Source organism: Camelus dromedarius, chromosome 22 (genome assembly GCF_036321535.1).
Source record: "Camelus dromedarius isolate mCamDro1 chromosome 22, mCamDro1.pat, whole genome shotgun sequence".
Lineage (NCBI taxonomy): Eukaryota > Metazoa > Chordata > Mammalia > Artiodactyla > Camelidae > Camelus > Camelus dromedarius.
Genome location: NC_087457.1, coordinates 17,649,010 through 17,675,688, shown reverse-complemented (window position 1 = coordinate 17,675,688; position 26,679 = coordinate 17,649,010). Strand labels below are relative to the sequence as shown.

Genomic DNA, 26,679 nt, shown 5'->3' with positions numbered 1-26,679 from the left:
CAGAACTGTGAGGCCTAGTAAAGTCATTAACAACACCTGCCAATAAAACTAGAGCGGAGTAAGGAGTAGCCAGTCTCCAGGATCAGGTGCCAGGCCCCACTTCTGAGTCATCTTCCTGCAGTAACCACAGACCGCGGAAGGGGTCGGGGGCCGTTAGGAAATAAGGAAGGTGCTTCGGGAGAGTGGTGCTCAATAGTTCCGACCCGAAAGTTCAGTCACCCTCTACGAACACAAGCAAGGCCAAGGGGTCACGCTGCCTTCTCACGGCGCCAACTGCCCGTACCCTTTCTCTTCTCGTGCATTTTACTCTTGAGAGCTCTTTCTCACAGTCTCCAGAGTCCGACGGCCGAAGAGGCAGGGGCTGCCTGCCTTGCTGGAGGCCACGCTGTCCTTTCACAGGACTTGGCTGGGCGGGCGCAGGTAGGCCGCCTTCCCTGGACAGCACGTGACGTGGGGAGGTGACCTGCATTTGTTCCGATATAAGGCTACAGATTATGAGTTCAAAAACCGGGGCTTATTTCAGTCTGACCAACGACCAGCCTTTAGGGTCTAGCTTTCGCCCCAAATTCCTCCCTTAGGAAGGGCTCCACGCCACCTTCCAAGAGAAGGCGCGACCGGAAGGGGTGGGCCTTCCGACCGGAAGCGGGGCTCCCGCCACCATGGCGTCTCGTGGGGTTGTTGGCATTTTCCTCCTCTCTGCTCTCCCCCTCTTGTGTCTGGAGCTACGGCGTGGGATCCCAGATCTAGGTAAGTGTTTGATTTTCACTTTCGGCGCTCGCACTCGGGTAACGTTCCCGTGAACGTTGGGTAGAATTTCCCGCTTCCCGGCCGCTTCGCCTCTGGGCGGCTTTGACTACGACTCCCAGGCTGCACCGCGCCTGCCTCCCTCTTCCGGCGCGAGGTCCCAGGGGGAGGGGGACTTCTGCCGCCTGGAGGAGGCAGGCTCTCCCTCGCGGAAAAAGTGTCCTTCCAGACCTGGTGAAGTTTTGCGTGTAAGGCGGCAGAGGCAGGACGCAGAGGAACAAGCATATATATGACTTTCAAGTCGTGTTGAGTGCTCCAAAGGAAATGAACAAGTTGATGTGATGTAGGCCTTCTGAGGAATTTAAGCAGAGATTTAAATAACAATAATAATAAGGAGCACCCCTTGGAAAAGCCGGGGGAAGACATTCCAGACAAAAGGAATTGTGACATATTGGAGGGAAAGGATGAAGACCATTGTGGTTGGATCTGGAAGACCAGGAGGGAGAGTGGCTCAAGATAGTAACATTCTTTGAGCACTTACTGTAAATTAGAATCTTTAAGTACTGTTTATTCATTATCTCATCTAATCTGCATTATAACCATAGAGGATGGGTTATACCGTTCTAATCCCTATTTTACAGTTGCGGAAACTCAGATATAGAGAGGTTAAGGGACTTCCCTAAGATTTTTAAAAGGTCAGTGGATTCTCTGTTGAGAAATGTTTCTCAAGGAAGCTATAGCAGAAGCAGTGAGACAAGGTAGGCTTCTGAGGTAGGCAAGTAGTGATGACTGTTGGTCTGGACTGGGATGATAACAGAGCAAATGAAATGTGAACAGATTTGGGATTTTTAACCAAGTAGAATTAACAGGATTATTGATGGAGTAATGTTTGGAGTGAGAGAAAGGAAGGATTCAAGGATGACTCCTACCTGTGGGGTTGAACAGCCCTAAGTAGTTGGTGCCGGTGATAAAGGGAAACTGAAAGAAAACTGGTAGAGCGGTGGAGAATCAGTTCATTTTTGGACATATTATTGATCAGTTTACAGTGTCTTTCTCCCTCCTTAAACTCAGTTCTGAAGTTGGAGGCCATGATGAAACTTAGCTTTGTATATTTCCTTTCTCTCTCCATCCTCCATCCCCACCCCTTAGAAGTCAGGTACCCAGATTTGTTGCTTGAAATAAGAAATTGAAATAAAATGCTTTTTAAAAATTTGCACAGAGATCCTCCAGAAGTCTCAAGCTGTATTGGAATCTAACAAGACCTTTATCCAAAGGATATGTAGAAATGTGAAATATACACTTATTCCAGAATTTACCTGCTCCCTTGCCTTAAAGCATTCACCCTTACTTTGCTCATGTAGAATCTTCTATTTTGCACTAATATTTGAGTCATTAGTCAATGAGATGATGGTTTACTCAGTGTTGGAGAAGGAGATCTGTTCACATGATCATCTCTGACCACAGGAGAATATGCTTCTTGAGGGCAGGGAACCACATCTTCTCCTTCTCCTCCTTCTCCTTCTCCTTCTTCTTCTTCTTCTTTCTTCCTCTTCCTCTTCCTCTTCCTCCTCCTCCTCCCCTTCTCCTTCCCCTTCTTCTTCTTCTTCCCCTTCTTCTTCTTCCCCTTCTTCTCCTTCTCCTTCTTTTTTTTTTGTATTCCCATCACTTATCACAACTAAACTAACTAAAAACTCCTGGAGGGTAGAAACCATTTTTAATCCAACTTTATATTTGTGCTCCCTCACCATTTAGCAAATTGTATTATACAAAATAGGTACTGGTTACATTTTTGCTGATTAATTTTCATCTTGATTCTTAAAAGAATATAAAACCAAGTACTGAATTTTTACTTTTTTACTAGGCAAATGTATATATAGTAATTTTATTTACAGATGATGGAATAAATATTGAGAAATAGAGACGTACACAGTTGCATAATTTACTGTGAAAAATAATTTTGGTGTTTCAGTAGGAGTGACTTTTCAAATAGAATTAGAATTTAATAAGATGATACCATCATGATTTAATTCCTAATTATGTGGGTAATTTTATTTCCTTCTCTGAGGAGAAGGGAAACCAGAATTTATGTCGTATATTTATAATATAGCCAATCACTCAAATTATATCTATATTCCTGAGACATAAGATGTTCTAGAATTGTTTTCTGAAAACTTGTTCTGGTAATGACAATCATGATGAGGTTTGGCACCCAAAGGAGACTATATGAAAAATCATAAGACAGTTGCATACCTTAACTTTTACTATACTTTACTAGTACAAATAATCTCCTAATACGTTAACACTTATTATTAGTATCAAGAAAAATGTTTTGAATTTTAATTGTAATTTTCTTTTTAACCTTTATCAGGAATCAAAGATCTAATTTTGTTGTGTGGCCGGATTTTCCTACTGCTTGCTCTTCTTACAGTAATTATTTCTGTGACTACTTCATGGGTTAACTCGTTTAAATCTTCCCAAGTCTATCTGAAAGGTAAGTTTACTGTTAAGCCTACCTTTTTATACTTTTCTACCGAAATTCTTTCTTTATGCTAGAACTTTGCACAGTAAGAGCTACTTTACTATTAATTTGTGCTATGTAATGTCAAAGTAGAGTAATCATTACAACTTTAGTTATGATTTTGAATGGGCTATAAATCCCAATATTTTTATGAGAAACTGGTTTTTTTTTTTCTTGTATATACATTTGAAACTATATCATTTCTAACTTGGTACACTGAAAATTTTTTAGTTTTACATTGTCTGTGTGTTTGTACAGCTTAACTGCTGTTTGATACATACAGCTTATAAACTGTTCAATGAATGGTAAATATATCCAGCATTAAGACTAAGAGTTAAGGATATTTTATTTTTCATTCCATTCTGGCAGTTTTTATTTAAGCACTTACATTTTTTGTGTTAAGTACTCTTAATTTTAGGAAACCATGCTTGTTCTTATTTTTGTTTTGTTTTTGCGATAAGTAAAAGTTTGTGTTAGAAGCCTTTTAAAATTTAAAACAATGTTGTAGTTCGCCTCAGAACAGATGAATTAATGCATACATTCTTATATCCTGTTAGAAAGAGGCCTGCCAGTTATGAATTTGGTGCGTTATGTTGTTTTACTGTTTATTTAAATGTAAATAAATGGAAGGAAAATTAGCAGTGTTTAATTTATAGCCCTTGCAAATTATCTATGAATAAAAACATAATCCTGAAAGGTTACAGTATACAACCCAAACATACAAGACAATGTGGAGGTTTCAAGTTCTCCCAACCATAGATTTTGGAAATTTTTTTCTTTCTTCCTTTGGTATATTATTTGATGGCTTATACTTCAAATTACTCAGTTGGAAAATTAAAATGAGTCATTATAACTTCTCTTAAAAACTTTCTATTTAAATACATTTTGATTTCAGGAGGTTATTTGCTGCATACGTTAAACAATCAGGCGAGTATTATGTGTTTTATAACTAAGGAAAATGTGCACTTGACGTAGTTTCCATGCTTTTAGTTGTACTTTTATATTGTTGGAGTGCAAGTCATTTAAATGTATTCATGGGTTGATAATTTTGAGACTTAATCATTACTGAAGGCTAAAACTGTCAAATAATTAAGACTGTGTACAGTGCCTAATTATTATCAGATTTCTTCAAATGAGTAACAAATCAGCTTGCTCACACATTTTCTGTCTCCCCTACTGTCATCAGATATTGGGGTATAAGACTTCAGATTTATCCAAAGTGTTAATCCTCTTTGTTTTGTAAAGGTTTACAAGATGAGGTCTATCAAAAGTTCAGAAGTAGTCAGTTCTCAGTGGCTTTGAGGATTAAAGCCCCTTAATCCCTACTATTGATTTATTTAAAAATATATTATTTCAGTCATAGATACAGAGAACAAACAGGTGGTTGCCAGAGGGGAGAGGGCTGGGGGAGGGGAGAAATAGGGAGATTAAGAGGTACAAACTTGCAGTTACAAAATAAATGAGCCAGGGGTATGAAATATACAGTGTGGGGTATAATTAGTCAATGATTATGTAATATCTCTGTATGGTGGCAGATGGTAACTAGACATGCTGTGGTGCTCATTTTGTAATGTATAGAAATACTGAATCAATAAATTGTGTACTTGATTTGTACTTCAAAAGCCAGGAAACAATTGTACTTCAAAAACAAAGAAACAAACTCCTGGAAGGATCAGATTCGTGGTTACCAGAGGCCCGTGGTGAGAGGAGGGGGAATTGGATGAAAGTAGTGAAAAGGTGCAAACTTAGTTATCAGATAAATAAGTGCTAGAGGATGTAATGTACAACATGATAAATGTAACTGCTGAACATTATATATGAAGGTTGTTAAGAGAGGAAATCCTAAGAGGTCTCATGATAAGGAAAACAATTTTTTTCCTGCTTCTTTCATGTTGTATCTAATGAAATGATGGGTGTTCACAAAACTTATTGTGGTCATCATTTTATGATGTGCATAAGTCAGATCTTTATGTTACACACCTTAAACGTATACAGTGCTGAATGTCAATTATATTTCAATAAACCTGGAAGAAAAAAAAATACATCTTTGGCTCAGATCACTCAGTCTGACTGATCACATAGCAAGTTGGTAGCCTGACTGGGCTTTCTAATTTTCTATGTGCTTTACTGCCTAATCTTTCCCTAATAAACTTGAGGAAATATTTCCTGCCAAGAGATAAGGTAAAGCTGTTGACAGAAAGGAATGCTCTGTTTAAGGAGCCAGACAACTTAAAGGATGTATTTTCCTAAAAGATGGATAATTCTGCAAGAGAATACAGGTACGTGAAATTAACTTAAATGAAATTTATTATACCCAGAATAAAAAAGGTCCATACAACAGGAGAAACCCCTTCTCTTGACATTGAGTAGATTAGAACCTAACATTGGTTCAGTCACTCTAGGAGTTGACAAGCGCACTCCACCTTTGGGATTTTGGTGTATTGCTTTTAGTGTCATGTCCAAGGTGACCAAATGGCTGCAGGCCAGCGTTCCACACCTCATGTGCGGGAATGGGTTTCCACGCTATTTATGCCTTGAAGCTACTGAAACCCTATCAAAGATCCACAGAAAAACACATACTGTCATTATTCTTGCAGCCTCCTCACTGAAACTAACACACAATATTAATACTTGTCGAGGAATTTTTGTTTCAGAATAGACTTTTTCTTACGGATCTTACTTGCAGATTTCTTTGTTTCAGCTGTCTGCATGTACCTCATTTTCATTATTTGAAAAATATAGTCGTATTATTTGAAGGCTTGTCTTTCCCAAAATGTTAAGATCTGCAGACTATTTTCAGGAAAATAGCATTTGACTTACTGACACTTGGGAATTAAAAAGCACTTTTATGTTTTGATGTCTTAGAAGAAGAAGAGGAGAATGAGAAAAGGCAAAAACTTGTGAGGAAAAAACAACAAGAGACACAGGGTGAAAAGGTAAAGCATACTTTTTGGAGAGAAGATAAAGAGAATGCAAAAATATCTGGGGCATTTCACATTTAGGTTTGTTGCTTTCTGTGTTTGTGCTCAGATTTTTTTAAGTTATTGAAGTCAAATTCCGATGACATAAAGTTAGCTATGTTAAAGTGCGTGATTCAGTGGAATTTAGAATATTCAGTGTTGTGTGACCTCTACCTCTGTCTAGTTAGTTCCAAAACGTTTTCTGCATCCCAGAAGAAAACCCCATACCTGTTAAACAATTTCTTCCCCATCACATCATCTGCCAGCCTCCAATGGTTTCTGTTTATATGGATCTGTCTATTCTGGATATTTCATGTAAATGGAATCCTATAACATGTGACCTTTTGTTTCTGGCTTCTTTCACTTAGCATAATGTCTTCTGGGTTCATCCATACAGCATGTATCCGTGCTTCATTCCTATTTATGGCTGAATAATAGTCCACTGTATGGATGGGTCACAATTTGTTTATCCGTTCACTGATGGACATTTAGGCTGTTTCCATCTTTTGACTATTATGAATAGTGCTGCTATGAATATCTGTGCAGAAGTATTTGAGTATCTGTTTTTAGTCCTTTTGGGTATATACACAGAAATGGAATTGCTGGGTCATATTGCAGTTCTGTGTTTTAACTGAGGAACTGCCAAACTATTTTCCACACTGGCTATACCATTTTATATTCCCATCAGCAATTTCTGAGAGTCCCAATTTCTCTACATCCTACATTTGTTTTTTCCATGCCTCCCCACCCCCCAGGTACTCAATGTAATGCATATGAAGTGGTATCACATTGTGATTTTGGCTTGCATTTCCCTCATGACTAGTTGAACATCTCTTCATGTGCTTGTTGCACATTTGTACATCTTCTCTGGAGAAGTGTCTATTTAAGTTCTTTGCCCATTTTAAAATTGTATTGTCTTTTTTGTTGTTGAGTTAGAAGAGTTCTTTATATATTCTGGATACCAGACTCTTACCAGATATATGATTTGTGACTATTTTCTCTCCCATTCCGTGGGTTGTCTTTTCACTCTCTTGACAGTGCCTTTTGATAAAGGCCAGCTATCTGTTATTTCTTTTGCTGCTCATGCTTTTGGTGTCATATCTAAGAATCCATTGCCAGATCCAAGGTCAAGAATATTTACCCCTATATTTTCTTCCACAAGTTGTGTAGCTTTAGCTTTTATATTTAGCTTATTAATTCACTTTGAGTTAGTTTTTGTGTATGGTGTGAGGTGGGGGGGTCCAACTTCATTCTTTTCATGTGGATACCCAGTTGTCCCAGCAACATTTATTAAAGAGGTTATTCTTTCCCCATCGAATGGTCTTGGCACCCTTGTTGAAAATCAGTTGGCCATAGATATGTGGGTTTATTTCTGGACTCTTACTTCTATTCCATTGGTTTATGTATCTATCCTGGTGCCAGTACCATACTATTTTGATTATTGTAGCATTTTAGTAAGTTTTAAAATCAGGAAGTGGGAGTCCTCCAACTTTGTTCTTTTTTTATATTGTTTTGGTTATTTGGGGCCCCTTCCCATTCCATATGAATTTGAGGATTAGCTTTTCCTATTTCTGCAAAAAAGGGCTTTGGGATTTTTGAGAAGGATTGCATTAAAATCTATAAATTCCTTTGAGTACTGTTGACTCTAATGATATTATGTCTTCTAGTCCATAGACGTGGAGTGTCTTTGCATTTGTTTTTGTCTTTAATTTCTCCCAGCATTGTTTGGTAGTTTTCAGTGTACATAGCTTTCACAATGAAACGGTCCTTGCAAGATCTTTCATAAGAAGCTCTCTTGTAAATATTTGAACTTCTAATGTTTAATGTTATCTCCCATGAAAGTAAGTTAATTTTAAAGCCTTTCATGCTAATTAGTAAACTATAATTCCCTCTACATGCCAGTTGTTTACTAATTGGCATCTATAATTCCTAAAGGTACATAAAGTTGGGATTCTTTTGTTTGGCAAAAGTCTAAAAACTTTAACCCCATGTCTTCTTTTCTTTGAACAAAGGAAAATTAATAAATCAATATCTCGCAGTATGTCTATTGTATGGTGAATTGTCCAGCTTGGGCAGACACATTCCTGGTGATGCGTAACATTTTTGATTCTTTGGATTCTAAAAAGGTGATTTTTTTCTCCTCAGACCCATCATTGATAGCTTGATGTGGTATAGAATCATAGGTTGAAGATCATTAGAATTTTGAAGTACACCATTATCCTCCAAATTCCAGTGTCGTTTTTCAAGTTCCTTTTTTCTGTTTGTTAATCTTAGTCTCCAGTTTTCACATTGGAAGCTTCCCTTAATCATCTGGGAATCCTTGGCTCTGTCCTTTCAGTTTAAGAATGTTACACTAAAAGCTATCTGGTTTTCTATTTCTTGTTCCTGTGGTTGTTTGAGGGTGATTTTTTTAAGGGGAGAGGGAGGCAGCAATAATATCATGCTGTCATCTTCAAGCCAGAATCTCCATTTTGAATCCAAAAATATTTTCTGCTTTACCACATTCAAGCTATGCAATTAATGCTCTTCCAAACAAGCTCATGCCTTAGGCATCATGTATTGAATGAACTGCTCTGACTTTAAGTGCCTAGAAGTCAAGGACCACATCCTCTGCATCTTTGTATCCCCAGCCTCTTATAAGTTTTTGTGGCACTGAAAACACATTAAAGGATACATAGGCAGACTGCCATATGAGCGGAAGTATAGAACGTTTGTTTTTATTTACATTAAGCACAAATGCAAATTTTTAGACAATGATGGAGAAGTGGAGGATGCCGCTTTTTGGGGGGCAAAATTGAATTAGTGTGAAAACACCGTTTCTTACCTGGTTTTTATTTACAACCATATAGACAATATAAAGTCTTAGGAACGTTAATGTGTAGTGACAATGCCTAATTTATTTTTTTGAACAGGCCAGCAGATACATAGAGAATGTTCTAAAACCTCACCAGGAAATGAAATTGAAAAAGCTGGAAGAACGCTTTTATCAGATGACGGGTGAAACCTGGAAGTTAAGCAATGGTCATAAACTTGGGGTTAGAAAATACTCTCATTTTGTATTTTGAATTCTGCTATTACTTATGTTCCCTTTAACGTATGTTGATTTTTTAAAACTGCAAATGACTAGTACAGTCTGTTTTTTAGGAATGTTTATTCAGGTTTTTTTCCTTTCTTCTATCCTACTGGAAAACTTAGGGGTGGGGTCAGTTAAAACGGAGTGGATCCTCTCAGCCTTGTTCCATCAGAGAGAGCCACAGAGCTGGATAAGGGTAGTTTCTACAAGACATTAGTTAAGCGCTAAGGTTTTTGTCTAAGGAGATAGTATTTTAAATTGCTGGGTCTAATAATGACTTAATTATATTTTTTTTACTGAAATACCATCAGGGCCAAAGAAATAACCATTGTAAATGGAATGAAGTTGATAGAGAGCATCTCTTTAGAAATTATCTGTTGTTTTTGACCAGGGTGATGAAGATTTGGTGCTCGAAAGTGAGAGTCAGACATCTTTTGAAACATCAAACAGAGAAGCAGCAAGAAGACGGAACTTGCCTAATTGTTTAACCAAAGTTTCACCACCCGCTGAACAGCCCAGGCAGAAGGAGGTTCGTTACTTAATAACTACTCACTGAATTGTATCCGTGTGCAGTAGGGATGTTGTTCTGTGAGTGAGGAGGTGGAGTGAGTGAAGATTAGGACTGGCTTTCATTCCAGATGGTGTCTTCCCGCTTCTTTACAAAATGATCAACTTTATTAAGGATCACTTTTCCTGTTTAATATTAATATTAATGTTCTGAGCCAAACTTAGGAGGAATCTAGGAAGGCAAATGAGAATAAATTTAGAAAATGCTCAGTTCTTTTTGAGGAAGAAATTAAGTTATGTAGAAACAAAAAATACAGTGTTTACCCAGGGAAACATTCCTATGGGCAGCTAAGACATGATGAAGCCATATTATTGAGTGGCTAATATTACTCACATGAGTGCATCATTTTTCTCAGTGGCCCTTGCAGGGAATGGGTTAGCAACCATTCACTTTGGAATGATGCCCAGGTGTATTATTCCTTCTTTTCTTTCAAATCTTTCTTCGCTGCGTTGACTACGATTTCGAGCTGGTTAAGGTTGAAATAAGTCTGTTCTTTTTTTCTGACTCTTAGGGAAACCTGGTAGGCTGTCTATTCCCTGAAAGTGGTCTGATGTATTACTTCTCAGTCTGGGGTTTCTTGGCCCCTTCATGGAGCCTGAGGTTGGGAAGCAGGTCATTGAACTATTTGTAACATTTCACAAAGATCTAATGAACTATACGGACTAAAACTTCAATTAAAAAATTTTGTTTCAATTTGAGATTCTTTGCTTTTTGTTAATAGCATGAATTATGTCATCCTGATGTTAAATTTTGGATGACCATCACACGTGCTTTTGATACCAAAGAAAAACAAATGGTTTATTTAATAGATACAATTAATGTTCATTAGATAAAACATGAAGTCTGTGGTATTAAAAACTAAAAAAAAATCTCTGGAGATGAAATTGTTGGCAACAAGTGTTTTAATGAGAGAAAATTGTCTGAATATCTGGTTTTTTAATAGATTAACAGAAATAGGGAAACTTGAATAGATCACAAATGCGACCCAAGTGAATGGTTGCTGTCCAGTCCCGTAGAAGTGCCGGTGAGGAAAAATGTGCATTCATGTTAGAATATGTGTATGTATGAACCTAAATAATTTTAGGGTCTTATTGAACTTTATTCTCTGTTTCTTTAAAGCATACATTTTTAATATAACATCTTGGAACACCATAAACACAAAATTCTTTAAATGTGTGTAGATTAGTAGCTGTCATCTCAAATCCTGTCTCCATGATCTCTTGTTAGCATGAACTTGCTTACCCAGAAATGTTTAGTGAGTTCCCATTCTCATTGTAAACTTTTTATAAATGTATCTTAAAACAAAAGATTTCATTATGCTTAGATGTGTCCAAACTCTGTATCGAAAGGAACTCTTCTCATTGAGATTTTTTTTTTCTTCAAACTGTTTACATTCCTGCTACTAAATACTTACTTTTCTTTAGGTTCTTAATTTACCTGAAGAACCTCCTGAAACAGCTGAAGAAGTAAGCTTATTTTTTTTTCCCTTTGGAAATTAACTATATTTTCTATTTTCTTTAACATCAAGGAAGTCTGTCTCACCTAAATTTGGGTTTAGAAAGAAAAGAGAGCATCGTGCTTATGTGATTGCAGCAGGATTAGATCCTGTTTGGAATATGGTGCAGTATCAGACTCCTGAGCTCAAGTCCTGTTTTGGAAGCCTGCTGTCTGCTGACCTTGGGTTTTAAAGCCCTCCCACTTCACCAGGCAGAGATATGGGGTTTTCCAGACACGGGCTTTCCCAAAACTTTGGTTCTGCACATGAGTTACTTATTAAAACCAAATCAAAATAGGCAGAGAACTTCAGATTGTAGTTTTCCCTTTAAAAGAGAAAATGAAAAATGCAGCTACTTTGGAGGTGTTTGAATTGAAGGATGGCTTGCTGTTTGTGAGGGCAGGGTTGGACTGACCCCCTGCTCTGCACTGAGCTGCCTTCTGCCCTATTGCTTTGTCATAATCTAAGCTGTCTCCCTGCGGTTGCCCAGCCCAGTCTCTAAGGTACAGGAACACGTGTTTTCAAAGCCATTAAGTCACTAAGGCAGAGGAGAGCTGGATGGTTTTCCATTTGCTGAGGCTCGGTGACTGTTATGCTCCCTGAAAACCATTTTTGGGACAGCCAGGAAAGCCGTTGGAGGGTCACATTTTTGTCGACACATTTGCAGTTTTTAAGTTTAGTAATTTGTATGCCTGAAGAGCTAACTCATGGTTGCCTAGAATTCACAATAGAATAATCACCGTATGTTACTGTTGTACCTTTATCTTTACTTTTTTGGGGAGGGGGTAATTAGGTTTATTTACTTGTTTATTTTTGGAGGAGGTACTGGGGATTGAACCCAGGACCTTGTGCATGCTAAACATGCGCTCTGTCACTGAGCTGTACCCTCCCCCCATGTCTACTTTTAAATTGAAAAAACTGTAGAATTTAAGATAATTTGAAACCAATTCTGTAAATCATCATAAAGTGTTGCTGCATTACCATAGCAGCTATTTTCATTATTGTGTGCTATCTCATTCATGCTAAGGGGAACCAAATTTTAATGATTGCAGCTACTTTTCATTTAGATTTCATTAAACAACCTGTGTTTGGGACAGTGATTTACTTTCCAATTCACATTGTGTCCCAGGCCTCCTACCCACTAGTATGTCAGTCCTAGTATGTCAGTCCACTAGATTGTCAGAAATATTAGGAGAAACTGCACAACCACCATTCACAGTAGTTGTAATAACAGAACAATAGCTAGTTTCAAACAATAATAGTTCATTTCTCTCAAGTATTTAATCATAATGGAAAACACTAACTCACTGTATTTTAACCCTAGTTTCTCTTAAAGCATTTGGCTTTAATTCTCCTATCAAGTCATTAAGGTTTGAACAAAACCTCCCTGTAAAAGTTAAGTTTTATTGTTTCTAAAAATAAGCAGAATTGGCTTTTAATCTGTGATTGTTACTTTGTGATTTCTTTGTTTTTTTAATAAAACCTTAGTAGAAAGTTTTAACAGAGCTCAACCTTGCACTGATTTAGATGTGAGTCAAACACCTTAGCTGCCTGAATGGAAATATTTTTTAACGTGGCTTTCCTGAAGTGGGTAGGTGCAGCTGTAAAACCATCATTTCTGTAAACTGTGATGCCGACATACCTCCCAGAATAGTCACGATAAAGTTGTCCATAAGAAAGCGTTTCCTGACGGGTAAACAGTGAACATCGGAATGAATTACTAATTTGTCATCTTTTCTTTTTTAGAATGTCCTTTAATATACTAGCATGTGGCAAGCTCTCCTTGGCTGTTTTAACTATTTTACCAGAGGAAAGATTATGGGGAGACTCAGTACATAAAGCAGACAAAGCAGGAGCTGCTCTCAGGAGAGGGGGTCCCTTAGAGCCCCAGCAACCAGCACCATCCAGGCTCGTCTCCTGTTTGCTGGGATGCTGGAGGCGTGGTTCAGATCCTACACTGACAGAGGGGACTGGGTAACTTTTTGTCCTTCCAGTCTAGTGTCTGTCTTGTCTGCAGATGCTGAGGTGGCCTTGGGTCTTCTTGGTTTAGTAGATGTCTTTCGAAGCCCAACTGCATTCTGCATATTAGCTGGGCAGTCAGAAGCCTTCCGTCTCTGGTGTCCTCTCTGGAAGGCTCTGCCACCACTGGTCTCCTCAATCAGTGGGAAAATGTTTTTCAGTTTCAGAAGAATTATTTTTATGGTTAGAGTGAATTTTATCTGGACCTTAACGTTGGCCTACAGCTCTCAGAACTAAATTCCTATGAAACCCCACTGGAGCTCTTATAACTATGTACAGCTTTGGAATTGCAGAGAGCAGTGGGTTGGAAGTCTCATCTGAACATTTTTATTCCTCAGGTAGTGACTGTTGCTCTCCGATGTCCTGGTGGGCGTGTCCTGAAGAGAAGGTTTTTTAAGTCTTGCAGTTCACAGGTGAGGAAGTTCATATTTGGAGAAATATTTTTGCTGAGTTTGGCAGTAGTTTTATTCCCATGCAAGGAGAAGATGTTATCTGCTGCCTGGTACTCCCATCAGCTCAGGGTGAATGGGCTTTATATGTACTTGGGGTTGCAGAAATTTGGAGAATCAGGGCTGCTTAGCTTTTTTAAACTGTGGTTTCTGCATTCAATTTTTTTTCAGTTCTTCCTTTTCCTATTTCTTTTTTGTTCTAATTACATTTTCACAGCTTGGTAGGTAAGATGCTTTCAAATCCTTGGGAAACAGCTGGTATAAACTTTGTTCTTATCCCTGATGGATTGTTAACCTAAGCCCCCTTGCTTATGTGTAATTTTCAGATCATTCTTTAGAGCTTGTTTTCTTTTGTTCTAATAGACTTCTTTTCTTTTAAAAACAATGCTGTGTTCATTGGCAATAATTTGCAAAATATAGAGAAGAAAAAAGAAAAATAAATTTGATCTGCAGTCTGATACCAAAGCCAGTTAGTAATTTTTTGGTGTATCTACTTTTAAATGCATTTGTACATTCAATTATGTGTGCATTAAAAAATATATCTAAGTAATTTTCTATCTGATTGTTGCATTTAACCTTCTGTGTCAAGAGTGCTATAAACCATAATAGAAAATACTGATGGATTTGACTATGTAAAAATGCTAAATTCTATAAAGAAAAAGTTCATCAAGTTAAGGAAAAATTTGAAAAAAAATTTTTTTTACCTCTATGTATGGGAGCCATTTTTTAATATAAGGAGCTTATACAAGTCAAGGAAAAGAAGTACCTCAGTGGAATGGCAGATATAAAACATGGAAGATTTCCTAAAGAAGAAACGCCGAGTGGCAGATAAACATGATAAAAATGTTTGGCCCCACTTAGAATCAAAGAAGTGCAGGTTAAAATAGATACTATTTTCTACCTATTAGATTGTCCAAGATTAAAAAGAATAGTACCCAATTCTGGGCAGTGTCAGGGGAAACAGGAATTCTTATTCATTTTTCATGTGAATGTTATTTGAACCAGTGTTCCTATGGGGTAATTTACCAGCGTATAGTTAAAAATATATTTTATGGCTGAGTAATTTCATTTATGAGAATTTATTCTTTGGAAATAAGACAAATGATCAAAGGCATAAGTGTTTGTGTAGGGATTGGTTAAGTTAAGGCATAGTCATACATTGGAAAATTAAGGAGCTCTGTGCCATAAGATACATTTATTACAAGGACTATCAGTAGGTTCATGGATGGTGGTAGAAGTCAGGGATTACCTGTCATTGATACCCCAGCTTCCCCTGAGAACATTCTGTCGTTCAGCTTTCCTCTTAAAGCAACAAACCATCCTTTAGCAGGCATTGTTTTTAGGCAATAAAAATAAATTTGGACAATTACTATGGGAATCTTTGTGACAGGAAATACTGTGCATTTGTAGGATGGCCCACTGCATATTGGGTTATCAAAAGGCAGTCTCTGGGACCTGGACTTGTCTGTTGTGGGTGATGCTGATGTGGACTGCTGGCTTAGATTTTAATCTAAGTAACTTTTCCCCCAAATGTTGATTGTTTGTTCTCAACCTTTTTATTGACTACTCTTCCAATTCCCTGTGGTTGGGGCTTTCCTACTTGTTTAATGCTCCTGCTGTCTGTAGGTGCCAGTAGTCCCTAAGCCTTCTCTGAAACAAAAGGTATTAAAGGTCAGTTCACATCACACAACTCCTTGCAAGCGATTTTCCTTTAAACTGTAGAAAATTCCTTCGAAAGGATTCCAAGTTCTGTTTCATGACTCCTGGGGCATGATTTAACAATGAAAGAATTGTAAAATATCATGGCGATTTAGAGGGACACCACTGAGTACAGGATTTGATAACTAAGCTTTTTATCTTACAGGTCTTGTTTGGCTGGATGATGAAAATTGGGTACCACCCATCCCTATACAGCCTCTCCAGTTCCTTTCCCAGAAGGCCTCTGGAAGTGGAGGGAGGCTGGTCACTGCAGGACATAGGAATAACCATGGGTACTGTCCTCAATGTGGAAAAGAAAGAGCAGAGCAGCTAGTTAAGAAATGAGACCTGCCTGTTCTACACGAGTCAATTGTGCCATGACCTTACATGACAATAAAGGATTCCCATTAAAATCGTGTCTGTTACCTTGACTGAGCTCAAGGCAGTAAACACTCTCCATGGGAACATATGGACATAAAGGAGTAGAAAAGGATTGCTTTCTGCATATAGTAATTTTTGGAGTGTGCCATCTGACAGTGTCCCAGATGAGAACTAGATAGAAATGAGCACAGTAAGGTACTCACTCATTTATATTTTCCCTAGCTGATGTCATTTAGCAGTTTGTTGAAAAACAAAGTCGTGTGACTTCGTTCTCTGTCTTCCCACACTGAGCATTTCACAGTTCAGCCAGCCTCTTTTAAAGTCTTATACGTAGGAATGTTTATTCCACTGTATTTCTAGAAATTAAACTTTGAAGACGTTTCAAAGCTCTTTTAAGGCCTTAAAGTTCTTTTTGTTAGTAAATGTTGTACTAATGTTTACTTAATTAATGCTTGAGATTATTTCCTTTCACCTTGCATTAAATTGTAACATTTACAGCATTCCAGGCAGATCAGTATTTTTAAAAATAAAACAATGAAAACATGGAAGTATAGGTGAGTTTTTTAAATACATGTGGTCATTTCATTTTCCTGCTTGTTCTCCTGTAATGCTGTATTCATGCTCTGTAACACCGAGTTCAAACTCCAAGTATGGTATACAAGGCTCTTTGTTTTAGCCACTCCCTTTCTCTTTCCCATACGATCTTAAGGAGTCAGTTTAACTTGATTCCTCTGTATTGCCCTTTATTTAATGTTCCTTCATTCCTCTCCTGTAGAATTTATTACACTGTGTTATAGCTATGTGTTTGTTTTCCCAAATACATAATTCCTTAAAAGCAAGGATTGTATTATCCTTTTTTCCCCTCCAGAAGTACCTAGTGTCTTCATACATACTTGAAAATAAATAATTGTATCAACCTTTAACTTCTTTTTTAATCTCTGGAATATTCCACACTGGAAAAAAATGGAAAAAAGTTCTGATTCTAAAAATTAACTATAAAAGGTTTTAAACAAATTGATAAAAACAATTTTTTTTTTGACTAGGGTCTGAACCCAGGACCTCGTGCATGCTTAGTATGCACTCTACCACTGAGCTATATCCTCCACCCCCCCAAAAAAACAAAATTAAAATCACCCACAATCTCAGTACGCAGAAATAAACATAACTAACATCATGGTTCTCTATGTTCTGCCAGACTTTCCTATGTTTATGTTCCATAAATTATAAAATGAAATCATCCCACATTTTTAGGTCCTTTGGCAAAATTGATTATGTGAAAGCTAGCAAATAATTGCGCTACTAGGAAATGTGGTAGCGGTTCCAAGGTTATCCCCAGTGACCCCTACCCACCCTGCCAGTCACAGCTGTGTGGTCTTCTGCATGGTACCAGAATTGGTCTGTTGTAGCCAATAAAACTCAGCAGAAGAGGTCTGTGGCACTCTGAGATTAGATTATAAAAAACTATGGCTTCTGTCTTGGTGTCTCTCAGTCACTCACAGGGAGGAAGACGTCATGTTGTGGGCAGCTGTTCAGAGAGGCCCATGTGGCGAGGAACAGAAGTTTGCCAACAGCACCAGGAGGAAGCTTGGAGCCGGACCTCCAGCCCTACTCAGGTCTTAGAGCCTGCAGCTCTGGCCAACAGCTTGATTGCAACTTCACGAGAGCCCTGAGCCAGAACCGCCTCCCAGACTTTGATCCTCACGATTTGTGAGATAACAAATACTTTAAGCATCTAAGTTTTGAGATAATGTGTTATGGAGCAATATAGAACACATAGGTTTTGGAACCCAGAAGTGAGGTGCTGTCACAATGGAAACCTAAAATGTGGGAGTGGCTTTGGAACCAGGCAGTGGGCTTTGAGGAGAGTGTTGGTGAAAGCCGCAAGTGCCTTGAAATTGGTAAAAGCCCCGTAGTCATTGAGAAAGCTGCAGGCGAGAACTTGGACGAAAGGGAGGCCGACGGTGCTGAAAACTGGAGGAAGGGAAATCCTTGTTACATTGTGGCAGAAAGTTTAGCAACGCGATCACCTGCAGTTATACGGGAAGTGGAAAACGGAGCTAATGAACTAAGGGATCCAGCTAAATATATTTCCAGCCAGAGTACTGAAAATACCAGCTGGTTTCTTCTTGCTGTTTGTAATAAAATGTTGAGAGGAAAGAGAGAAGCTAAAGAAAGGACTTAAAAAGGAACCAGAGCTCACTGGTTTGGAAGATTCCAAATAATGCAAAATTAAATGGCTTCCGAGCAAAGATTAAATCAAAGGCACTCTCAGAAAAAGGTGGTGTGAAGATTAAGCCAAGAGTGTAAATGTAAAATCCTGTGTTAAGATCTGAGAAAGATCAAAGGTGATGCGTTAGAATAAGACAGAAGAGTCAAGATTTTAAAAATAATTAGATCAGCAGTAACCCGGTCAGCTTGGACTGAAAGAGAAGTGAAAATTAAAAGAGGCCTCTGGACTCCCCCAAATTCTGCTGGTGAGAAGCAAGCTGATAGGGGGCCTTGCTGTAAACCAGTGCTACCTTTCATGTAAAAGCATGACTCAGAAGGTGAGGCCAAGTCAAGGGCCACTGGAAAGTAATTTCCTGGTAGGAGGCAGACTGAGTTATAGGGAATTTCTAACAGTTGCCCAGTTGAATTTCAGAACTGCTCAAGCCCAGGAAATTTCTGTGTTGTTCATTTTCAGTCTTTCTGGCCAGGAATCATCCTGTCTGATCATCAGTGTATACTCGTTTTGGGGGAAACAACATTTCTGGTCACAGGCCTACAGCTACGAGGAACTGTGCTTGAGAGCCGTTCTTAACGACACACATCCTCGTAGTCTCATCTGTACCTCGACCTGATTTCGATAAGATTCTGGACTTTGAGCTGATGCTGTAAGACTTTCATGTTCCTTGGGAGGGGGTGAATCATTGCGGGTTAGAGGGCGGGCTGCGGGAGCCAGCCTCCCACGTGGCCCCCAGTGACCCCTTTGTCCTGGTCTTCACATAGTGTACCAGGGTTGATCAGTAGGACCAATGGAATTAACCAGATATAATGTTATGTCCCTTCTTAGATTAGGTTATAAAGGACTGCTGCGCCTATCTTGGTTCTCTCTCCCTCCCCGTCTCTGTCCCATCAGTTACTCTGATGGGAACCATGCTGTTCAGAGCTGGGTGGAGAAGACCACGTCAAGGAACTTGAGCCTCCTGCCAGCAGCTATGTAAGTGAGATTGGAGTGAAGCCTCCAGCCCCAGTCGTGTCCTGAGACTGCAGTCCTGGCCAATAACCTTGACTGCAGCCTAATGAGAGACCTTGAGCCAGAACCACCCAGCTAAACCGCTCTTGAATTCCTGACCCATGGAAACGGTGGGAGATAGTAAGTGCTGTTTTAGACTGTAACGTTTTGGGGAAATGTGTTATGTGGCATTAAATAACTAGTACCAGAAATATTCAGGGCATTTTCCCCAACAATATGAATTCATCCTTAGGAATAACTTACTTTAATGGATAGATTCTTTGGTTTCTCTAGCTGTTGATGGTTTTTAATCAGGGTTCCTTTCGAAGACTCAGTAAGCTTCCGTTACTCTTTGAAATAGATGTAAATGCAAATGAAAAAATCCAAACATTTCCGTATTTACCAGTTTTGATCACAGATTTTCCCAGGCTCTATTTTCAGTTGCCCATCCACATCATTTCCAAGGATAATGACTACAGAAAATAATTGTTACCATTTTAAAAAGATCTTTGTTATCTTTAAAAAGCCATAATTTCAGTCGTTAAGAAATAGGTCCTAATATCTGTGAAATAAAGGTTCCTTTGGCCCCTCCACCCCCCAGTTTCTAACACAAAAACATTAGGGCCATTTCTTTGCCTGGCAATACATTTTTCTTTAACACAAAAAAAGATAGTATCAGTTGCTTGTACAACTAAAGGGCTAAAAATAGATGTTTAATTGTTTCCTTGGGTACAAAAGGTAATTCTTCCTCTGAATTTAGGGGAACTACAGATGGCTTAAATCTTTAGATTCTTTGGTTATTAAAACTATTATACTGTAGTCCTCTTGCAATGAGTTGGAAAAATCAGAAACATGATTAAGGAATTATTTTTTTCTAGGTGTGATGATGGTATGGTTACGTGAGAGAAAGAATCCGCATCTCTAAGGATACATACTACAATATGATCGGAATTGCGGTCAAAATTTGCTTCAAAATAGTTGGGGAGGGGGACAGTCAATGGGGATAATAGATGAATAAATACTAAGGCTAAGTAAGAGGTACATTGTGGCAGCTTGTTCTCTTCTTCCTACTTTTGTGTAATTTTCCATGATAAATGTTAAAGATATCAACTGGCTTGTGATTTAAAAAAAAGGAGGGGGATAGACTTGTAAATTTGTCAAGTGATAGAGGAGAATGGTGTGACTTAAAATAGCTTTCGATTAACAAAATAGCCCCAGGGAAGACGAACTTGAATCTTATTCCAATTAGCCTGTTTATTGTTATTTTCTTATAACATACTTCAGTGAAGGAGTAAAATTGAAAAATGTTAAAGACTAACATCTTAAATATACTAAAGGATATTCTGAGTATTTAAAAATAGTATGCAGTCAACATGATCAGGAGTGCAAGATATAACCTATTTATCTCTAGCACAGAGGCCACATATCCTTATTTAATTTCCCTAATTTTATTACTTTTCATGTCTGTTCATGCCTCGCTTTGTAAACTTCTGCCTCCCTATGGACTGGTGTGGGAGATCTCATTTGGATTTAATAATAGCTACCTGTTACCAAAACTACCTATAAATGTCGTTTTAGGTTGTTCTACTATTATGACAGTGACTCTAAAGGGTATTTTGTTGTGGGAAGAAAAAATAAAGAACGTAAAGCCATCTTTTTCTGAAGGAAATTTTATAAGAAATGTGACATTCCCCTTTAAGGGGGCGGTCGGGGAGAGACTAGCCTGAATCGGTTAGTTCTGCTAGCTGAGACTGAAATCCTAAACATACCAAGTTCTAAACTGTACAGCGGTTTTGGACTTTCACTTAGGATGTAGAAAGCCGCAAAAAATGTTTCTCCCACCCTAACGAGAAACAGCTGGATGATACACAAAATCATAACAATTTTGAGCCCCCACATGGAGGCTGCAAGGCGGTCACGGAAACTGGATTCCCAAGGGCACTAATCCACTGAGAGGACAGGGCACACAGACTGTCTTCCCTTTCCCATCAGTGGGGAAAAGGTGGCCCCTCGGTAAGCAGGTAAGAAAAATTCAGCTAAGATTTTAACATTTGTAAAGGCCAAGCGTGGGTTACTGCACCACTTTGGAACGCGACCGGCTACTTAATTTGGGGTCTTCGTGCAAAATGAAAATGAGGAAACCTTTGCTCAAAAATGAAAAATTCAAGATGGTGACAACAGAGGATGACACCAGGCACAAGGACCTTCTAAGTGTGCGCTGTACGTGACTGCACAGGCCATGTGCCTTGAAGCCGAGTCCTCGGACACCGGGCGCTGCGGCTCACCTGAAAGCTCTTCTCCATCCGCCTGCGCCAGGTGTGCGCGGGAAGGAGAGCGGCGCCGACCTCCGTGCAGACGAGGAGGTGATTGGTGGAGGCACGAGCTCAAAGGCCCACTCGCTTCCTGAGCTCCTTCGACCCAAAGCCTGAGTCTTAATCCCTGTGGGCGGTACACCGGGCACTGTGGCTACAGGACGCCAGCAAAGATTTGCTGTTTCTGGAGAAGCTGTAGCAGCAAAATCCATCTGCCCCTCCCAGGACACGGGCAAAGATTTACTGCTGCTTGGGGAAAGGGAGACGCAAAAAGTCTCTCCTGGGAGAGGGGCAGATACAGGTACCAGATGCTTGCTGCCGCTGGGGGCGGTGCAGACCATCCCAGATCTGCTCCAGTTATAAGGCAGAGTTTGGGGGCCACAGGTTGGAGGAACAGGAATGCCAAGGAAACCTCACCTCTGAAGCCGAAGCAAACTTGCCTGAGATTGAGGCTGAAATGGGACAACAGGCATCTCACCTTCTCCTACCACGAGTTGAGCACCGAGTCACAAGCAGCAGCTGCGGAAGACGTAAGAGCATGGAGAAAGAGGCCCTGTCTCGGATACAGGTATGAAGGGACCGTGGAAAGCTAAGGCGGGAGCGGGAACACAGGGAAACCTCACACCCAACCCCTATTCCAAGCACAAGGTCACAGCAGGCTAGTTCACCATTAGTGGAATCTAAGGCCTGTGGGCCCTGAGATTATGAGTAATGATAGCATTCTCTACGTAGTGAAAATATCCTTCAAAAAATGAATGATAAAATACTTTTTAAGATATACAAAAGTTGAAGGAAATTCATCAACACCAGACTTGCACTACACAAAATATTCAAGTAAGTCTTTAAGGCAGAAGGAAAACTATACAAGAGAGAAATACGAATCTACACAAAGGCATGCGAGCACTGGAAATAGTATTTATTTACATGAGTACATACATAAAATTTTTAAAAGTTATTTTAATTTATAAAGAAAAATTATTTAAATAATAACAATTATTATCATCTACTGTTTAAACAAAAGTAGTAATGTTTTATGAGACTTAATATGTAAGACAATAGCATAGTTGGGTGAAGATAAACGGAAGTATATTATAAGCTACTTATACTATATGTGGTGTAATATTACTTGAAGATAGACTGGGTTAAGTTAAAGGCATACCACAAATCCTAAAGCGCCACTTAGAGTAACAAAACAATAAGCTAGTAAGACACCAAAAAGATAAATGGAATAAAAAATATTCAGTTAATCAAGAATTAAGAAAAAAAAGAATGGGACAAAAGAAAACAAATAGCAAGATGATAGACTTAAACCTAATTAATACTGATAATCACATTAAATGTACATAGTCTAAATACTCCCTGTTAAAGACAGTGTTAAATTGGATTTTTAAAATAGTGCCCTAAAGATACAAATGAACGTATTTACAAAACAGAAACAGAATCACAGACATAGAGAATAAACTTATGGTTACCAGGGGGGAAAGAGTGTGGGAAGGGATAAATTGGCAGTTTGAGATTTGCAGATACTAATACTATATATAAAACAGATAAACAACAAATTAATACTGTATAGCACAGGAAACTATATTCAATATCTTGTAGTAACCTATAAAATGAAAAGGAATCCATGTATGTATGTGTATGACTGAAACATGCTGTACACCGGGAATTGACATGACACTGCAAATTGACTACACTTCAGTAAACTGAATGCATGATCAAAAATAAATAAAATAAAAAATAGTGCCCAATTGTATGCTGCCTAAAAGAAACAGTGGTAAGGGATAAACACCTCCAAGCAAACTATGTCTAAAAATGAAATACTAGTTGTCGTAGCTAATGCAACATAAAACATGTAAGAAAAGTCATAAAGATTAGGAAGGAAGAAAAAAGCTTTGTATTCACAGACAGCGTGATTTTGTAATAAAACAAATCCAAAATAATTTCTGGTAAATGTAAGAATTAAGTGTCTTTAGTATGACTACTGGATTCAACACAATCATCAGTAAACAATTAGAAATTAAAATAGAAAGATATGTTTTACAACAGCATTTTAAAATCAAATATGGTTAGATGGCAAGATTTATTCACCAAATATTAAAATACAACATTGAGAGAAATTAAGATTTAAAGGAGGTATATGCCATCTTTTTGGACTGAAAGACTCAATTGAAAAACGTCTCCCTAACTTTAGAGAGACTATAGAGACTATAGAGACTCACTAATCCTGGTCAAAGTCTCAGCAGGTTTTTTTTTCCCCTGTATTACTATAACAAGCTGATTCTAAAATTTTTTTTATTGTGGTAAATATACATAACACAATTTACCATTTTAACCATTTTAAAGTATACCATTCAGTAGTATTAAGTAAATTCACAGTGGTGTACAACCATCACTACAATCTATTTCCAGAAGTTTTTCATCACCCCAAACAACACTCCCCATCAAACAGTAACTCCCCATTCCCTCCTTCCCGAGTCCTGGTAATCTACTTTCTGCATCTATAAATTTGCTCATCTAGGTACCTCATAAAAGTGGAATTAAACAATATTTATTTTTTGTGTCTCATTTGTTGCACTTGGCATGTTTTTAAGGGTCATCCATGTTGTAGCATGTTTCAGAATTTGTCCTTTTTATGGTTGAATAATATTCTATTGTATGTATATACCATATTTTGTTTATCCATTTGTTGGTTGATGGACATTTGGGTTGTTTCCACCTCTTGACTATTGTGAATGATGCTAGTATGAACATTCGTACCTAGTGTATTCTTTATAAGATTTAAATGAATAATTCAACTTCTTTAATAGTAACTAGTATTTAGACTCCATATTCTTGAATCAGTTTGATAAGGTCAAAATAGTAATTTGCTCATTACTTCTGTTTTCAAATTTACTAGCAAATATTATTCATAGTCTCCCCTGAACTTTCTGATTACTTCTCTTTTATTTTGCAAATTCATGCTTTTGTTTGTGCCTCCTGAATGTTTTCCTTCATTTTATTAACCTTTTCAAGTACTGACTTTAGTTCTGTTGATCTTTTCTTTTGAATCTTTTATTTCTTTTGGTATTTGATATTATAACTTTTATGGAATAGTAAACACTTAGCTCATTAATTTTCAGCTTTTCCTCTGTTACAATACAAGCATTTAGTTATAAATTTCCTTATAAAGCCTGGGTTGGTTGCATTGCAGAAGTTTTGTTCTGTAAACAGCTTCACTGAGGTATATTTTACATAAGAAATTTTCCCATTTCAAGGGTACAATTCAAAGATCTTTGGTGAATTTACCAAAAGGATCAATTAGGACCATAAACCAGTTTTAGAACATTTTTATCATTCTAACAAGAATGCTCACACCCCTTTACAGTTAATTCCCATTCCCACTGGCCAGTCCCAGGCAACCACTATTCTACTTCTGACTCAGTAAGTTTGCCTTTTCTGGACATTTCATATAAATGGAATCATATGTGTAGTTCCTCATGTCTGGCTTCTTTCACTAGCATGTTTTGAAGTCCATCCATGTTTTTATATGTTTCAGTTAACTTTTTCTTAGTGATGGTTTACCACGGTTAACATTTTTGTCTATCCACTCAATAGTTGATGGGCATTTAGGATGTTTCCAGCTTTTGGCTATTTTAATTAATGTTGCTATGAACATTTGCATGCATGTCTTTGTGTGAACATTTATCGTCATTTCCCTTGGGTAGATATGCAAGACTGGAATTGCTGGGTCATGTTATTGTACATTTCAGAAGTTGCCAGTAGTTTCCCATGGCAACTGCACCATTTTACATTTATCAGTAGCAGTATTTGAGGGCTCCACATTCTCACCAACATTCATTATTTGTTCTTAATAAGAAGGGCTTATTATACCCTTTCTAATGGGTGTGAAGTCTCAATTGTGCTTTTAGGTTACATTTCCTTAGCAACTAATGATGTCGGTATTTTCATGTACTTATTAGCTATTTACACGTCTTCTTTGGTGAAATGTCTATTCACATCTGCCCGTGTTGATGATGCTGTCTTACTGAGTGGTAAGAGCTCTTTTAAAATGTGGATACAAGTCCTTTATCAGATATGTGATGGAAATATTTTCTTTGACTGTCTTTTAACTCTATCCTATTTGTACTGATGCTATGTTCTTAAATTTTTTAACACGTTTACTATGGTACAATTCCTGTACAGTAAACCACACATACTTCAGATGTGCAATTTGATGAATTCTGATAGACTTATATACCGATGAAACCACCACCACCACAACCAAGACGGCTAATATTTCCATCACTCACCAAGAGGTGCAAATTTCGAACTCTCGATTTATCCCTTCCCAGCCCTTTCACCCCCTGGTAACCGTTAAGTGTGTTCTCTGTTTGTTTTGTAGATAAATTCATTTGTGTCCTTAAAGATTCCACATGTGAGCGATATCATATGGTATTTTTCTTCCTCTTTCTGGCTTACTTCTGTCACTTAGAATGGCACTTTCCAGGTCCATCCATGTTGCTGCAAATGGCATTATTTTATTCTTATTTATGGCTGAGGAGTATTCCATTGTTTATTTACATCACATCTTCTTTATCTAGTCATCTGTCGATGGACATTTAGGCTGTTTCCGTGTCTTGGCTATTGTAAATAGTGCTGCTGTGAACGTTGGGGTGCAGGTGTCCCTATGTTCTTAAATTTTATCTCAAAGTCTATTTTAATACTTATATGGCTACTCCAGATCTCCTTTATTTCCATGGTCTATTGATACTATCTTTTTATTTTCAACCTATCCAAGGCACTTTGCTTATGTGTTTCTTGTAATCAGTTATATAGCTGGATTTCTAAAAAAAATCAAATTTGACCCTTTGTCTTTTAACTAGAGAATCCAGTTCATTTACACTGATTATAATTTTGAGATGTTTATACCTATTTTTACCATATCACTTTCTTATACAAAGGCTTAAGAAAGTTTAGTATTTTTTCTGTCTTCCACTCCCACCCTGCTCAATGACTACATATTTTCCTTTCTATTTTGAATTTATATTATGTATTTGAATAGTACTATTACTATTACTACTCAGCTTTCTTAAGACTAATTTATTCTCATTTCTAGATCAAAAGATAAAGATAAAATAATATATGTTGTTTTTAAAAGACTCTACCCAGCTATAGGATATTTTATAGTTTTAGCATGTAATCCATAGTTTATAATATGAATATGTTAATACAAATAACCTAATGAAATGATGTTTAGAAACAAAAA

At 37.9% G+C, this 26,679-nt stretch overlaps 1 protein-coding gene across 2 annotated transcripts; it reads left to right on the top strand.

Annotated features, from left to right (window-relative positions):
* The first annotated feature begins 622 nt into the window (after positions 1 to 622).
* UBXN8 (UBX domain protein 8) lies at positions 623 to 16,291 on the top strand. 2 transcript variants are annotated; one of them, XM_010987986.3, is made up of 8 exons: positions 623 to 747; positions 3,113 to 3,235; positions 6,128 to 6,198; positions 9,135 to 9,257; positions 9,687 to 9,824; positions 11,288 to 11,329; positions 13,716 to 13,790; positions 15,691 to 16,291. In XM_010987986.3, the coding sequence occupies exons 1-8, from the start codon at positions 660 to 662 to the stop codon at positions 15,856 to 15,858; spliced, it is 828 nt and encodes a 275-aa protein (XP_010986288.3). In that variant the 5' UTR covers positions 623 to 659; the 3' UTR covers positions 15,859 to 16,291. The 2 variants fall into 2 exon arrangements, with proteins under 2 accessions (XP_010986288.3, XP_031296031.2); XM_031440171.2 differs by lacking the exon at positions 623 to 747 and adding an exon at positions 1,343 to 1,502.
* The last annotated feature ends 10,388 nt before the right edge of the window (positions 16,292 to 26,679 follow it).